At 40.5% G+C, this 15,996-nt stretch overlaps 1 protein-coding gene across 2 annotated transcripts in view; it reads left to right on the top strand.

The window, feature by feature from the left end:
- Positions 1-15,996, top strand: part of gnal2 (guanine nucleotide binding protein (G protein), alpha activating activity polypeptide, olfactory type 2) — a 41,557-nt gene that overhangs the window by 1,746 nt on the left and 23,815 nt on the right. The window contains exons 1-5 of one of the 2 annotated variants that reach the window (XM_030074405.1): positions 5,633-6,072; positions 6,362-6,434; positions 7,192-7,246; positions 7,424-7,543; positions 14,269-14,366. In XM_030074405.1, the coding sequence (XP_029930265.1) occupies positions 5,934-6,072; positions 6,362-6,434; positions 7,192-7,246; positions 7,424-7,543; positions 14,269-14,366 (485 nt within the window). In that variant the 5' untranslated portion in view covers positions 5,633-5,933. Of the gene's footprint in view, positions 1-5,632; positions 6,073-6,361; positions 6,435-7,191; positions 7,247-7,423; positions 7,544-14,268; positions 14,367-15,996 lie in introns of those variants that run through there. The other variant, XM_030074404.1, reaches the window with a different exon arrangement.

Below are 15,996 nucleotides of genomic sequence, written 5' to 3'. Positions count from 1 at the left end.
GGACACATATAGTATAACAGAGAAGCATCACTCATCCACTTACTGACACTGTTATATCACACCTGATGCCATTTTGCATTTATTTCCTTTACTTAAAAGGTGCTATTAAGTCATGAATGATAACTTTGTTGTTGCTTACAACCAAGTGGCTATACACTTAATATCCTGTGCTGACACCTGTCCCTAATTACACACAGGAAGGGCTATATAATCCCCAGGGTAATGCTCGTCCTAAAGAACGTCCACTAGTCCATCAGACAAGTGTTACACATTCCTCTGTGACCCACTGTAGAAAGCCACAGCTCTTCTTAGACCAGCAAGTGTTTCACCTGGGTTGCTGGGTAATTTCAACCTATTATCTGTCATTATGGTTTGGGTGTTTGTCCATCACCACATAGTCGCATTTATTTTGGGAGTTATCTGTCCAGGTACACCCAGGAGCCTCGGCATGAGCCTCAGGCCTCTGTGGGTTTTCTTAAGAGGCCTTGGGACTTTATACCCTCCAGGTCTCCACTAGGACTCTTGTTGCATGCCAGAGGACTGAGGTGGTTTGTGTTCCTCTGAAAGTGGACACCTTCCAAATAGTGTTACATTTCAAGGCGACGTATGCTAGCTAATCTGGGTCACTTTATCTGTTTGTATTGCTGCAGGCGTTTAGTTGAATAATGATAGCCATAAGGAACTACAGTATATACTAAATGGGCTGCAATATCCCACCTGAGCTGGAGCTGGGATCCATCTGTTTATAGCCACATTAGTTGATCAGTTGAACTTTTGGTTAAATTGAATCAAGTTTGTGGCGTCTTACAAACCACAAGCTAACAACTTGCAATTTAGACACAGTTACAATAGCCTAGGGAAAAAAGACAACATTTCTTTGTAGTTTTCATAAAATGGCTGGGACAAAACCAAAAACTCGCCTCGAATTACATTGCAAGATCCCAAATCATTACGTTTTCATGATTTTATTTTCAAATATACTAGGGCTCAAGATAAGAAGAAGTTTCGTCATGATGGTTTGCAAATAAATGTTATTTGGTAAAACAAGTATTTATTGAATGAATGTCAAGAGTAAGTCCTCAAAGGCAGAAGGGTCATAACACTGGACCCTGATTGGCCAACAACACCAGCTCATATAATTTATTTGAGTGGAGGCCTTTTGAGAGGCAGTGTCAGTACAAATGCTGTATGGTCAGGCCTGCTTAGAGGAATTGTCTTTTTTTTGTGTGAATCAAAATAAAGTCCATGCACTGCATGATGCATTGACTAGTGTTAATGTTTTTTTTTGTTTGTTTTTTTTAAATGCAGTAACCTTTAATCCAGTTTCATCACTTAACATCTTTGAGCTTATTTGTGTGTAAATAGAGGAAAATTTGTATTCCTACATGAATGCAGGAATGGGAAACTGGGAGGCAAGTTCCTATTATTTCTTGGAAAGGAAGTTACTTTATTGTTAGGCCTCATGGAGCAGATTCTTAGTACAGGACTCTGTGTGATAACATCTGTTACAGCTTTCCTAGATGTCCTTAACTGACTGTTTCATATCTCAGCCTTATCACCCGCTTTCATGAGCCAGAACAACAGGCTGGTAGCAATGTAGTACTGTCAAAAGAAATGATCACTTAGGAGGGCAGGCTGTAACCAGTGAGTAGCTTGTTGGATGTCACCAATTGCCATATTTTGCCAGTTTTTCCTGGCACTGTCCAGTATGCATTTCACTTACCAGAAATGTGAAACCAATTTTAGGAGGAGCTTATTCATCCACAGAGGCACAGAGTAGAAGCTACACTATCATCAGCCCTCCCCTTTAAATGGAAGAATGGCTCATGTAAAGTCAGGTGAACTTTGCTTCTGTCTAAATGGGTTTTATCATTGACTATTGCTGAACTTTGCTACTCACTGCCTGGAGTTGCAAGTTAATGTAATGATCAACAGAAGTTACTGAAGTATGAATTATTGTCATATTTTATGATATTGATTGCAGGGCCACAGTGTGAATTGTCTTGATACTTGTATCAGCTGAAAGTGAACTACACTAAAAGGACATTGGACTATGTTTTTTTTTTTTCCCCCTTCAGGATTTGCTTACCGCTTAATTTACCCTGTAGCTTGATCAAGACCCTCTACCTTCTACTTTGTCCTTTCTAGCTTCAGAATGTGAGGGATTGAAGTAATTTTAGCCTGAGTTCATTTGGATATTTGTGTGTTTTGCATGCTTCAAAGAGAATCTGGGTTACCAATAGAAGAATGTAGAAGATCTTCACTGAAAAATAACCGTTGAAATGTTGATATATTGTCTGTGATTTCCACAAGCAATTGTCATCTTTAACTCAAGCAAGAAAGTCCATTTGTTTTACTACAGCCAACTTAAGTGCTGCAGGAAATGATTTCCCAGAGTTTCTGTTATATTTCCTGGATGCAATGATGCATTTTTGGGAGTTCGTAATTGAGTCTACACCAAATAGGTGGCTCATGGGTACATATATCAGAAGACGCATGCTTTTATCTTAAGTGCCTTACACTACCATGAGTGTGTTTTAGTTTTCAATATGGGCAGCCCCAGTGGGAATTGAACTGCTAACCCTGGCTGTGTGCTAGCCATTGAGCAATTCAGGTCCAGCATGTAGGCCTGTACGTCTGAGGAGAAACAAATCCCGCATCAGTGTGTTTTGCAACTCACATGAGAACATACAGAGATTAGGGAAAACAACTTTGTCACAATTAGGTTTCCCATAAAGCCAGCTGATTTGAACAACAGAGCTTCATTTTATATCACCCAAAAGGGGCTGCAGTACAGTGGCTGTGCACGAGATAGTAGCCATGGCGTGTATGCTTTACTCCCTGTCACCACTAGAGAGCGATGTGGGCCAGTCACTTGTTTTGACCTTGCTATCTATAAGGTGGAGAGACAGGAGAAGGAAGGAGGACGGGGAGTTTGATTTCCCCACCACCACAGATGAAGTGAGGGCTCCAGTCTGCATTTGCATGCTGCACAACTTTGTTGCACTCTTTTCACTACATGAAACAAGTGTTTGCATGCTATTTGCATAATGTTGACAATAGCTGTACATTCATTGTTACACATGACTAATAATCATTGAAGGTTTCCTTGTGCTACAGGGTGACGTGAACATTTGCAGTGCAGGTGTACAGTACATTTTGCACTTAGTTCTTGTTCTGAATTGAATCATTCAATGCCTTGAGACTTTCATAGGTTGAGTGAGCAAAGCAATTTAGCCGTTTCATGAGTTGTACAGCCAAATCAAGACTTAATGTGTATGCAAGTTGGCACAGTTGCTCCTTGAACAGTTATGGCACTCATACAGAGTTTTCCTATTTCCTGACAGTTATTGAAATGTAACTTACGGATTATGTGTACAGTACGTTGCCCGGCTGGCTTACTGATAAGGCCAGACAGCCCAGCTTTACCAGTTGCTCTTCTAATGACCCTAAAGACAGTGATAAGCTAATCACTTCATTTATCAGTTGAGCAAGAGACCTGCTCACTTTACTGAAGTCATTCTCTATCTCACGCATGCACGCATAGTGAGAGAGATGTCATTTAAGGAAAGTATCTACTGCTATTAGCTACAAATAAGACATTTTGGTTGAGGGCAGTTTCAGCATTACTCACTGAAAAGTTTAACCTCAACAAGCTCACACCTTTCGTCCGTCTTGAGAGGAGGCTTCACCAGGCTTAATAAAAATATAAGGCATTTTTCACAACATTGAACATTTGTCTAACCTCATAGTTTTTCACTAAAAGTTGCACAACCAGTGTGTAATTTTCATGGAGCTGACCCTGTTTTCACACGCATTGGATACGACTTTATTGTTTATTACCAACATACATGCAAAAAAGAAAGAAAAGAAAAGAAAAGAAAAGAAAATTAATTTGTCTAAGACTGGTGGATATCATAGAATATTGGTTGCCAAAGTGGGGTTCAGGAACCCACACGGTTCCTTGAGATGATTACAAGCTGTCCCCATCACAGTGTGGATTATTAATATCAGTATATTTTCCATTTTAATTTAGTACAAAGAGAAAAACGTAACGGCTTTGCTGATCAGATGTTTTCATTCTCCACCATGATCTCCCCCACCTGTAATACAGTCAGGCAACAGAAATATTGTCAGGTGTAGGGGCCCTGTGACAAATCCTTTATAAAATGGGCCTCTGTAGTATGAACTGTATCTTTATCAGGGTCTGTGACAGATTTTGGGAACTCTTGCTATCAAACATAAAAATTAGGGGGCAGGAATTTTAGTTTTTTATATTTTTTTCAACATAACATTATATTTTAAAAGATAATATTTATACACCTCATTATCTCACATTTATATATAGCTTCCCAAACAAGTAATCTCGTCCTATAAGGATTTATAGTGGGGTCAGTGACGTTATTGTACTTGATGGTATTTTATTTTTATCCCTTCTGCCGTTGCTATAACAGTCCTGTTATATTCCTATAGGGACCCATAGTGTCTTTGTGGTATTCAATAATGAATTTATAGTGACTGTGTCGTACCTGATTAATTTTATCTCCTTTGGTATCACTTGAATATTTCTATTGGATAGTATGTATGGTTAATAGTTTTGTTATGATGTTATTTATGATTTGATACAATTTCTTGAGTCTCCAAATGGAAAATAATTTTTAACTTTTATCCCTTCTGGTTGCGGCACAAGGTCAGCCAGGTGAGTGTAACAACCCTGGATCAAGGGTTCGGTTTCTTGCTCAGCGGTACTTCAGCAGATATAACAAAAACAAGAGATTCAGCTGAACCCTAGCAGGTTATGAAGTCTGTAGGATACGGTCAGAAGGTCTCATTTTTTTTATAGCACAGAACCCTAAATAGACACACACTTAGCCACTAAACCCAGACAGTATCTTTAGTAAGATACTGTCTAAGGGACCCCCATTTGAGACGTTTTTTTTTTTCTTTTCTGTGGATTTAACATTGATTTAGCATTTAGCATTTTATGACTGTACACTGCACATGGCAAGATAACAGAGATAAGAGTGGAACCTATGACTATAATCTTCTTTTTGTGGATTTTCAGTTTGGCATAATTCCTCCTTCACTGAATAACACTGAAATTAATGTAAACTATTCATAATTTGGCTGGGCACATTTTTGGGTGGGCCCCTACCAAGTAAACCCCAATTAAAAACAACAACAAAAACAAAAACACGGTAGGTAAAGTCCAGGCAGTACACAGGAACAGTACGTGGGTTGCCAGTTTGGGTCAGGGCCACCCCACAGACCCAGCCCCTCCATAAACGCCTGTGTGTGTAGCTGCGTAAAGTTTCCACCCCTCGTCGATTAGTTAAGATATCAGGGTTAGAGAGGCATTTTTATTTAGTTATGAATGGCTCCCTTCCCTTTGCCACAGAAGTTATAAAACGCGATATGAGTGCGGGCTGAGAGAGCGTTACAGTTTAACGCAGGTTTTGTTTTCCACCTCCACGGTTCACGGTTACTTCCTGGTGCCACAGAGAGAGGCAGTGCTGAGTTAAAGAGACAGAAATACTGATAGAAATTCAGATAGAAAAAAAAAATACTGAGAGAAGAGAGGGGTTGGAGACGAGATAGGAACAGTTGACTGGATTCCCAGAAATTGAAAACCCTCTCTCCCTCTCTCTCTCTCTCACCCTATTTATATTTTTTTGACATTATTTCTGTTTTTAACGGCTCGCCATTCTTCGTTGGTTTGCAAATCAAGAATCCGTTTGGATGACGGTTGGTTGCGGCTAAAGCGGAATTGTAACGGGGAACATATTCCTCCCTCCGACGGAGAAGCTTCGCACAGATTTTTACAGCAAACCTATTCCTTTTGGGTATTTTTTCACCACCACATCACCCCGGGTATTATTGTTTTTTTAAACATTTTTTTACGATTTCACAAGGAAGGGTTAGGGCGACGGAAGATGGGTTGTTTAGGCAACAGCAAGACTGAAGATCAACGCATCGACGAAAAGGCACAACGAGAGGCAAATAAAAAAATAGAAAAACAGTTGCAGAAGGAAAGACAAGCGTATAAAGCCACACACAGGCTCTTATTACTGGGTAAGGTTGGTTTTTAAACGTAACGGCTTGCAGAAATGTAACCCATATCCCTTTTCGTTTACTGAACACGTAGCCCCATTTGACAGCGCTTGCAATAATATGTCATGGGGGTGGATATTGATGGAAGCGAAGCCCCAGAGCCTATAACGTTACAATTAACTAGCTTCGTTTTCCAAAACATGTTGTTTTCTCTCATTCTATGGCTTTTACGCTTGTCAGGGTGTTATCGGTCGTGTTATCCGGGTGATATTTTTATGTATGTATTTATTTTTTTGGTTTATTTTCGAAGGTGCGGGAGAGTCCGGAAAAAGCACCATTGTGAAGCAGATGAGGATTCTACACGTCAACGGCTTCAACGCAGAGTGAGTGTTATTCAGTGCATTTCTTAAACACATTTATGCCTCAAAAAACTACCCATCGCTTATTTTTGTGGTCTGTCTTCCCATGTATGAGACTGTCGAGGCCAGATATTAGCTGTGAATGGATTTTCCTCAGGCACTGCAGCGCCTGTTGGGCCCACTATCCCATGCAAAGCAGCTAATATACCTTCCCATTTTCCTCCCTTTTTATTTTAGATGGTACAGTATGCGAGACACGAGATTTGAATATAACAGCAGATGCCAAAAATTCACCGTTTGCCGTTTCATGTGAAAGGGTGATAGGTTGGGTTCGATAGGCCTATTGATGATTTGTTTTGCTGCAAGGCCTTGCATGGCATTGATCTTACCAGTGGTCTATTTTAAACAGGCCTACAATGTCACAGTCCTGTAATTGTATGAATATCCTGTGAATGTTGTATGAATTTAAAGTATCTATCAAGGGGTAGGCTGGATCATCGAGGTTAGGGAGATTGATCCCACATTTATTTTGAGATTATATGTGGGGAAGAAAATATTTACCGTCCTTTTACATTGCAATCTACCGAACCCCGTCCTGCATTTCATACCTGTTTGCTCCCCATTCTCCTCACCAGTATGTTTAATTGCATCAGTGATAATGTGAAGCCTTGCAGTAACCTCTGCCCTACTCAAAACCACACTGATGATGCATCTTTTGTGGTTTGCTGTAGTCTACACTTCAATAATTGTTTCCTCACACCGCTCTCCTGTTCTCATGCAGAGAAAAGAAACAGAAAATCCAAGATATTCGGAAAAACGTGAAGGATGCCATAGTGGTGAGTCTTATCTGTATCAGTCTCCCTTTTAATTGAAATTGTACTCAGTTTCCCTTTTTTATTTTTTTAGACTGAACACAGCAATCCCATTTCACTGATTATACAGGCTTATGATTTGATTTGTCCTGTATTTATCCTGCTTAATGCTTGTTTTTTCCCCCAACTTCTGCTTTGTAGACTATAGTGTCTGCGATGAGCACTTTAATACCCCCAGTCCCGCTAGCCAACCCAGAGGACCAATTCAGAATCGAATACATCAAAAGCATAGCGCCTCTCTCCGACTTTGACTATTCACAGGTAAGATGTTCATGAAGTTGAGTCTGTGTGCATGTGTGTGTGTGTGGAGGGGGTGGGGGGTAAGAGAGAAACAAGGGGAGACGGAAGACTTCATACATTGTTTTAGTCTTTGTTCTTGTCACCTATGTATGTGTTGCATGCATGTGAAATGTGTGGGTGTGCCAACAAGAAAGAGTGTGGTGTATGTGTGGTTTTTTAGGGTCCCATGGCCAGTAATAGATATCTTAGCGCTGCAGCTCAGGAGCTCAGATATAATTTAACTGTAGCAGACAAAATCCTGCCAGGCTTCTTTATTTTACTCTTTTTTATGTGTATGGGGGGGTCTTTTTAATAAACCGAAGCTAAAGGCATTGTCTTCCCCTCCGGGAATATGAAGGAGAAATGGAAATGACAACTCTATGAGATCAACAGTTAGTTGATTCGAGTGCCTGCTCAAGGTTTGAGTCCACTCTAGCTGGAGCAGACATATTTGGATTTGAATGCAAGTTGAGGAGCATGGGATTCTTTTCAGTTGTGATCGGCCAACTGATAACGCGAGGTCATGTGTTGGAAATGCAGATAATGTTTTACATAATTTTCAAAGTCTTCCTTGTTTAAACTGAACAGATGCAACTCCACAAAACAGGAACAAAAAACTAATACAAAGCTGTAGGTTGATACTTGGAAGTTTTTGATGTTATTTACAGAATTATCAGTGCTCTTTGCATTTTCAGCTGGCATGTAAACAAAAATTATTCACACTCTATGCTGTTATGTATGAAGTAAGAGTCGAGTTTATCTCCATTTGGTGTACTGATCAGCGTTTTTGGTGTTACCTGTAGTGGGATTGGCAGTGGTCCCTATTTTCATCATGTAATAACTAAACTGCTAAGCAGTACATCGGTTGGAGCAACTGGATGTAATTCTTCAATATCAGAAGCTTATTTTCTCTCAGCTTTATAAATGAAGATTAAGAGGAACAAATTTCATATGTGTTTTTGACCCTTGAGCTGTTATCTGGCACATGACTATTCCAACAGCTTTTACACTGGCTAATTTTTAGGCATTGTGGGCTGGATGCTCAGAGGGTTTTCTGGTTATTTAGTCTCAGTGCCCTATTGCTCAGATTTCTACCATTGACCTCAGGCCTAATACATACCATTACATATAGCCATACTTTGTCCTATAAGCAGTGTTGTTGTTGTGGTGTCTCTTTAACATCTTGGCATGGTATTTCTTCTTTATATCTCTGTCCTAGCATGTTTATTTAACAGCACATCATAAGGATATCCCTTAAAAGGATTCAGGTATTAATTTTCTGACAGGGCCCACTGTGAGGGTATGAACAGGGCAGCACTAGCCTGTGATGTTGAAGCCTTGTGTTGTGTTGTGTGAGGGCCCAGGCCATGGGGAGAGCCGGCGTTGAGTTCCCAGGCCTGGCCAGGCTAAGGGGAACAACATGGCTCTGTTTGGAGTGTCTGCACTTGTCATCAGTCTCAGGCTTCACTTGTGTCGTCAGTGTCACCACTACATTGTCACTCAGTGCCACCAGGCATGCTATCTAATACAGCAGTGCAGGAACACGGCCAAGTGGCAACCTGTGGCTTTCACCTGTTGGCGCCGTTTTGAAATGTGCCGGTGTGTTTTACTGTAACTTAAACGGTTGGAGAGATGATGTCATGGTCAGCCAAGTTAATTAATTCCAAAGTCTCACCTAAAAAGAAAAATTCACCCTCAGATGCTCTCATGCTGTTATATATCATCCGTCTGTGATGTTCAATACATTCCAGGAGTTGTTTTGTGATGAAGTGATGTTATTAATGTTTTCTGGTGTGCCCACTTTCCCACAACCTGCCTACTCGACTGATTCAAATGAAGGACGTAGACGCTGATTTTTCTAGGTTTCTTATATTGATTTGCGACAACCCCCAATGGAGGGGGGCTTCTCTGTGTTGTATATGTATTTGTGGAGAGAAAGTTAGTGAACGTTTTCCATTCAAGAAAAAGTGAGAGAGGAGAGAACTGAACAATGAGACACATCAGGCCATGACGTCAGTTTACAAAAACAAGTTGTTAAAGAGGATGACCAACAACAGATATGCCAAATATAAGCCATGGCTGCATTGCATTGTGGTCTACTGCATTGTGGTCTATTGAGGCTACTGTTGATGGAGATTTTGGCATCTTTTCCTCTTCTAGGATGGATTTCTCCCTGAATAATTGTTAACACTGGTTCAAAATAGAGACTAGAAGTCCTTGCTCTTTAATTCTGAGGGACTAACACCAAAAAATGATATTTTAGACAGTTGAAAATTTTTCTGCTATCAAGCATGATTGTAGCTGCTCTGGAAATATCTTACCAGGATGTCACATCACCAGTGCTTTTCAAGTTATCCATAGAAATAAGAAAAACACACCATCAATCGAAAAGGGAGCCCAGAATTGCAAGGTACATAGTCATTAGTTACTTTATAATCAAGTGTTTTTGGGTGGATTTTACTGTAAGGTAGTTAACATTGGTCCTGCACACATTTAAACAACTGACAACTTTATATCATACTAAAACAACATTTTCTCTGCAACAGTACATCTAAATTAGCTTCCAAACTTTTAGTAGCCCATAGTCTTCACCTTCAAACCCTTTCCCTGTTTAAAACCTGAGCAGGGCGGCGAGGGATAACAGAGGGCCCATGGAAAATAAAGGACTGATACAAACGGTTGTCTATGCAAAATGGAAACAAATGCCGCTGCGGTGGCTATGCTAGCCAACTGACAGCCTCTGTCGGCTGAAGTGGAGCAAATTCAAATGAGCCCTGGCTCCTGTTAAGCACTGTATAGCTTTCTCTCCATCAGACATGTTAGAGCCCACATGCAATCTCTTCTGTTTGATGCTAAATCCAACAGATTGCATTGCCTATTGGGTGTCATTGGTGATCTCTTAGGGCTGGTTGCTTGACCAAGAATTCAGCCTAGTACAAGACTAAGAGTTAATTTACAACAGATATTTTTGCTCATGTGAAGTTTTCAGTCTGGACTAGGCTGAGCAACAAACCCTTAATGTTTTGGGTTTTGTTTTCTCAGTACTTTTCCAATAATAGGACAAGGATTGGTCCAATAGAGGACTCAGTTGGTGGAGTGTTCTTTCTTTTGGTGTATTGGGTTTTTCTATGGATAGTAGTCCATAGGAAAACCTGTTGTGTTGCTTTGGAAGGTGAGACGTACTGTACATGTTGTTTTTTTCCCTCAGTCCAGCCCCACCCATTGTTGAATAGACTTACTTTTTATTGGGTTTTAAGACAGAGTGTTAAAGCACAGTTATTGATCGATGCGTTGGGTTAGTCTCCCACAGCAGCTAACCCTGAGAGTGCATCAGTGACTGTCAGCTAGTGTGTTAGGTTATTCAGTGTTGTTTGATGTCAGGGTGTGTGGGTCAACCTGTAATTTTGACTTTCTTTTTAGGAACATGACCTGCTTTGTGCTGCTCTTGTTCTACACTACAGCTGTGGAGGAAAACACTTTAAAGCATCCCCTTTTTGTTCGGTTTTGCAGATTTTTTTCTGGGGATTTTCTCATGATAAAAAGCTTCAGCCCTTAGTAGGTTTGTTTTTCTGTAATTGATTACTTGAGGATCTGCAATGTTTGTGGGGCAAAGGGTGGCAGGAAGGGCTGCTCTGTTTTTGGAGAGATGTTATGAAAGATGAAATCTCGAACAGTTCTCTCCTTTTCCTTTTGCTCTCTTTCAGCTAAATTTGTCTGTACTCTTTAACTGAAGTAACCCATGAAAGTCAGGTCTCTGTTCTGTGGTGCTGTTATCTAATACAGATATTTTATTCAAATCCAATAAAAATTGTGATAATGGCTTTCTGAGGAACTTGGCTTGCTGACTATGCGTGCATGAGTTAAGGTTATTGGCTATAGCTGTGCATTTGCTCTGAGGGAAGACTAGAGGTCACTTCAAAACTTTACCCAAGGGAATTCCAGTAAAGGCACCCACTTGAGATGGAGTACTTTGGCCAAAGCCCATCTGCTCCCTTTTGTTTCCATCAAATCAGATTTAGGCCATTTTGTTCACTTTGTCAGGCTGACCTATATGATTCAAGTGAAATATTACATCATGTACCCAGCGCGTGTTAACATTGAAACTGCTTGGGTCGCCAGGCAGACTTGAGAACCGGTTCTGATTGAGACGCCGGACAGTGGTCGGTGATGGACAAGGGGTGGAAGTGGAGTATGACTGGGAAGAGCACAGGAAAGAGTTAAAAAAGTTGTGTTAAAGCAAATTCCCTCCTGGTCTCTCTCTGTGTTATCAGTTCCTCTGTAGGGCACTGCAGCACACACTGCATTTATTCAAAGGCCCAGTGTCACACGCCTCTGTGGAAAAGAGCCCTGAGGACCATACTCTGCTTTTTTTCCTCTCTGCCCCTTCCACCCCACCACCCCTCGTCCTCCCTCCATCAAGTCTAACATTTGCTTGCATTATCAGGCCCTTCCCTGTTTCTTGGGTCCTCCATTGTCTGCTAGTGTAAAGAATTTTAAATTGGGCAAGAACTACACAACTAACACCACAAAAAAATGAAATCAGTTTAACTAGACCCTTACTGATATTAGTTAAGGTGGGTGTGAGGATACGGCTGCAACAGAAATGAAAGCAAATACAGGCAAGAAGGCAAGTACGGCCCCATGTCCTTTGCTAGTCATGAGTGAGAGCATGGGTGTGTGTGGTGTGTCAGTGTTGTAGCAAGCAAAGTTACCGTTCGTATCATGCTTTGTTGTAAGACACTGAATCGGCTGTAAAAATAAAAAAATTGTTAATGCAGCACTGTGGTGCAAGAAAGTTAATGTCAATCATGATACTTTGATACAGGAAGTTGTGTAGGTGTCGCAGTTAACACGGTAGCATCACAGTTATTCCTGTCTGCCCGACTTGTGGCCATTTGTGTGCTAAAGTCAACGCCTATATTCATGTGCACAGTATCAGAAATGAAAGTAAACAAATATCAATGTCTGTCTGTGAGATCAGCGGATTCCTCCATGTTGAACTTAATCACCGGATCTGCCGAGAGGAGATCTCCTGGAGCATGTGATCATTTATCAGGCTCCTTCTTTCCCTCTCTCTCTCTGGTTCGGGGCTACTTTCACCCTCTCCCCTGTCTGAGCGCAGAGCAAGTGCGGAGTGCAGAGGGTCATGTGGTGGTTCCAGGCTAGAGGAGGGGCCCATCTGAAAAACATGTGCACAGGCTAGGAGGCGAGGAGGGATATAAGACCAATCATCTTTGTTTAGGGCATACAGAGAGTCCTGGGAAATGTCTCAAAGTCATTGATAAGATGAGCTCCCCTCATAATGCTCCCCATTGTCCAGGAGCAGGAAGTCAGCTGAAGAACTGAGACTGTGTACAGTAATTTACAGCATGATGTTTATGGATGCTCCCTTTGCAGCAGGAACGCTAGCAACATTTGTAGGTTTTAGGCCATGTAATTAATTGTTTTCTCTCTAATTTTGTTAGTAGTGTTATCCAAAGAAGGACATGGTTGTAATTGTTGCTGAGTTACAGTGTATCAACATTAGCTTGGAGCAGAAGGTGTCCAGTTTTGAATTTTGGATAGCTTGGAAAACCTTGGTGGAGAGAGTGACATACAAATATTCCTTTCTCCCTCAGAAGCCACTAGTGAACTGAGCAGGTCAGCTGGTCTAGTGGACCTGCAGTAGAGATCAGTGGTTGTACTGGACAGCTGGTCTCTGTGAATGTACACAACTGTAACTGTGACACTGTGTTTCAGAGAAAGAGGTACATCAAGACAGTTTTCTATGAATAAATAAATGTAAAAAATAAATAAATAAATCTATATCTATATATATATCTATCTATCTATATCTATCTATCTATCTATATATATATCTACATATCTATCTATATATATATAGATAGATATATAGATATAGATATATAGATATATATATACATACATAGATAGATAGAGATATAGATAGAGATAGAGATATCTATATAGATATCTATCTATCTATCTATCTATCTATCTATCTATCTATCTATCTATCTAGACAGAGATAGATAGATGGATATAGATATATATAGATATAGATATTGCCAAACATTTCTGGGATATTTCATGGTTTATTGAGCTCAATAACCTCTTGTCCTGGCAGCATGAGTTTAATCAGGTGTTAATCATATTTACGTCTAAGGTAACAATTTTCAAAACTTCTAAACAGTTTCCTTATCATGGTTTCATCGTATGTGTGAGTGTTAACAAGCATGCAAGCAGGTGCTGTACATCCTTTGCATTTGCTATATGTGCAGTGTATGTATATGCGTGTCTGGCAGTGTAACACATATGTATACTGTCTACACAAAGTGGCGTGGTTTTGACATTTTTGTAATACTCTGAAATAGGTCCTGTAGTATATTTTCTGCATTACGTAAGTTAACGTGTTCTATGAAATTAAAGCATAAGGATTTACATGAGCTCTAAAAGGAGACTAAAGTCTCCCTCACTAAGTTTATGTGGGTTTACCCTGAGCTGCATTCCAGAGTACATGCAGTGTGTATGTCCCAGTGCAGTTTGCATCAGTTTCACTACTTCAGCTGTGTGTTTTAAGACATCCTAGGTTTCACCTCATGATACATTTTCCAAAACTACAGGATGCTGTATGTTTCAGTCTTTGTTGTCCAATATGTATGTCATATGTTGGCTGGTCCTTAATAGTATTCTTTCTTTTTGAACAGGAGTTCTTTGAACATGCGAAGAAGCTGTGGGACGATGAAGGGGTAAAGGCATGCTTCGAGAGGTCCAATGAGTACCAGCTCATCGACTGCGCACAATAGTGAGTTCATCTATTCCAGACATTTTATGGTTTAGTTCTGAGCTTTTAATACTAACAGGTTAAAAAATCTTTATAAATACCTTGAATTATGTAATCAGTTATTTGATATCATGATGGGTAGGATACTTTATTTTTACAGCTTGTAAATTATTGTCAGACTACAGCTCAGTTTGTCCTCTTAATGCTGTGTTTGAGGTGAGAGCTCTCCTGTGTGTGCCGGTGTCATGTAATGTATGAATATGGCGCAGATATGTTTACACTGGGTGTGGCATGGCAAGGGACACTTGTGTTTGTCCTGTGGAAATTATACGTACATATCTCCTCACGTCAGTGGTTTGACATTTCACCATGGCAATATGCAAAGCCTGATCTGCCCTTATTGAAATACCCAACTGCTGAAATGGATGGGCCTGGACTGGTAGCAGTACCTTTTTGCTGCAAAGGTTTATAAAGCTGTAATAATGCTGTGGTTGGTATAAGATAGGCCATTCCATTAATAGGGGTTGTAATATTTTACTCTCAGTGTGTCGATAAACTAAATTTCAGTGGCCCTAAGGCTGGACTTTTTGGTTTCATTGACAAATCTATGTCTAACAAGTTTGGTAACCTGTATTGAGTCATGGCAGAGTGTTTCCTAACAAAACTCTCCTTAAGGTACTATAGTTAGGAAATGCTGATAACTGTAGCATGGAAAAGCATAGAAACCATGGCCTTTTTCCACAGTGGCCCAGAGTGTTTGGATGGCTCCTACCTATGCTGGTTGTACATGGTGGTGGGCCCCTCTCTTGCCTGTAAAAGGAAGTTTGGATATGCAAAGTGAGTCACTGATTACAGCGCTCTCCTTCTGCTTCCTCTCTGACTCACCTCTGGATTCAGATGTAAATACGAGGCCATGAACAACATGGTGCGCAGCCTGGTGGAAGTTGTCCCCTCCCATCCCAAAGGTTGGCTCCCTTTATCTCCCAGGGTTCGGTCAAAGGCATGCTTTATCAGTGACTAGGAATATTGTCCCGTTGTCAGCAATCTCTGAGATGGGTGTAGTGTCGATGTTTTAAGATGGTATAGCACGTAGACAAACTGTCTCTATACTGTTTTCCTGATTGTCTTCCGTTCCTTGAACATAAATTTGACTTCGGGGTCAACTCTTCCCTGGTTGCCCTGCCTGAAACCAGCTTCCATAGAAAGAAGGGGAGAGAGAGAGTCAGGTGATGGTTAGAGAGTCATATGAATCTGTAAGGTGGAGCTGATACAGTCCAGAGCCTGTGTTTGTCTTTGCTGCTCTGAGTCTCTCTGTGTTTGTGTGTGTGTGTGTGTGTGTGTGTGTGTGTGTGTTAGGACTGCACACAATGTAAAAAAAAAAAAAAAAAAATCACATTGCTATTATTGTAGTACTGTAGAACTGCAATTTTGATTTGAATAGAGATCTGATAAACACTTAGTTAACATTTTTTATTTCTTCGTTACAAGGCCTAAAGCATAGATGCAGTGCATAAAAGCATAGAAATACATCATCAGAAGGAAGATACATTATCATAACTGAAACCATTTGAGCTATTTAAAAAACTTTCACTGGAACTAGGTGAAGCCCTCAGCAACTTCTGAACAATACAGTTGTCTAGTGACATGAGAA

Source organism: Myripristis murdjan, chromosome 17 (assembly GCF_902150065.1).
Source record: "Myripristis murdjan chromosome 17, fMyrMur1.1, whole genome shotgun sequence".
NCBI classification, from domain to species: domain Eukaryota; kingdom Metazoa; phylum Chordata; class Actinopteri; order Holocentriformes; family Holocentridae; genus Myripristis; species Myripristis murdjan.
This window is presented reverse-complemented; position numbering and strand designations above follow the sequence as displayed.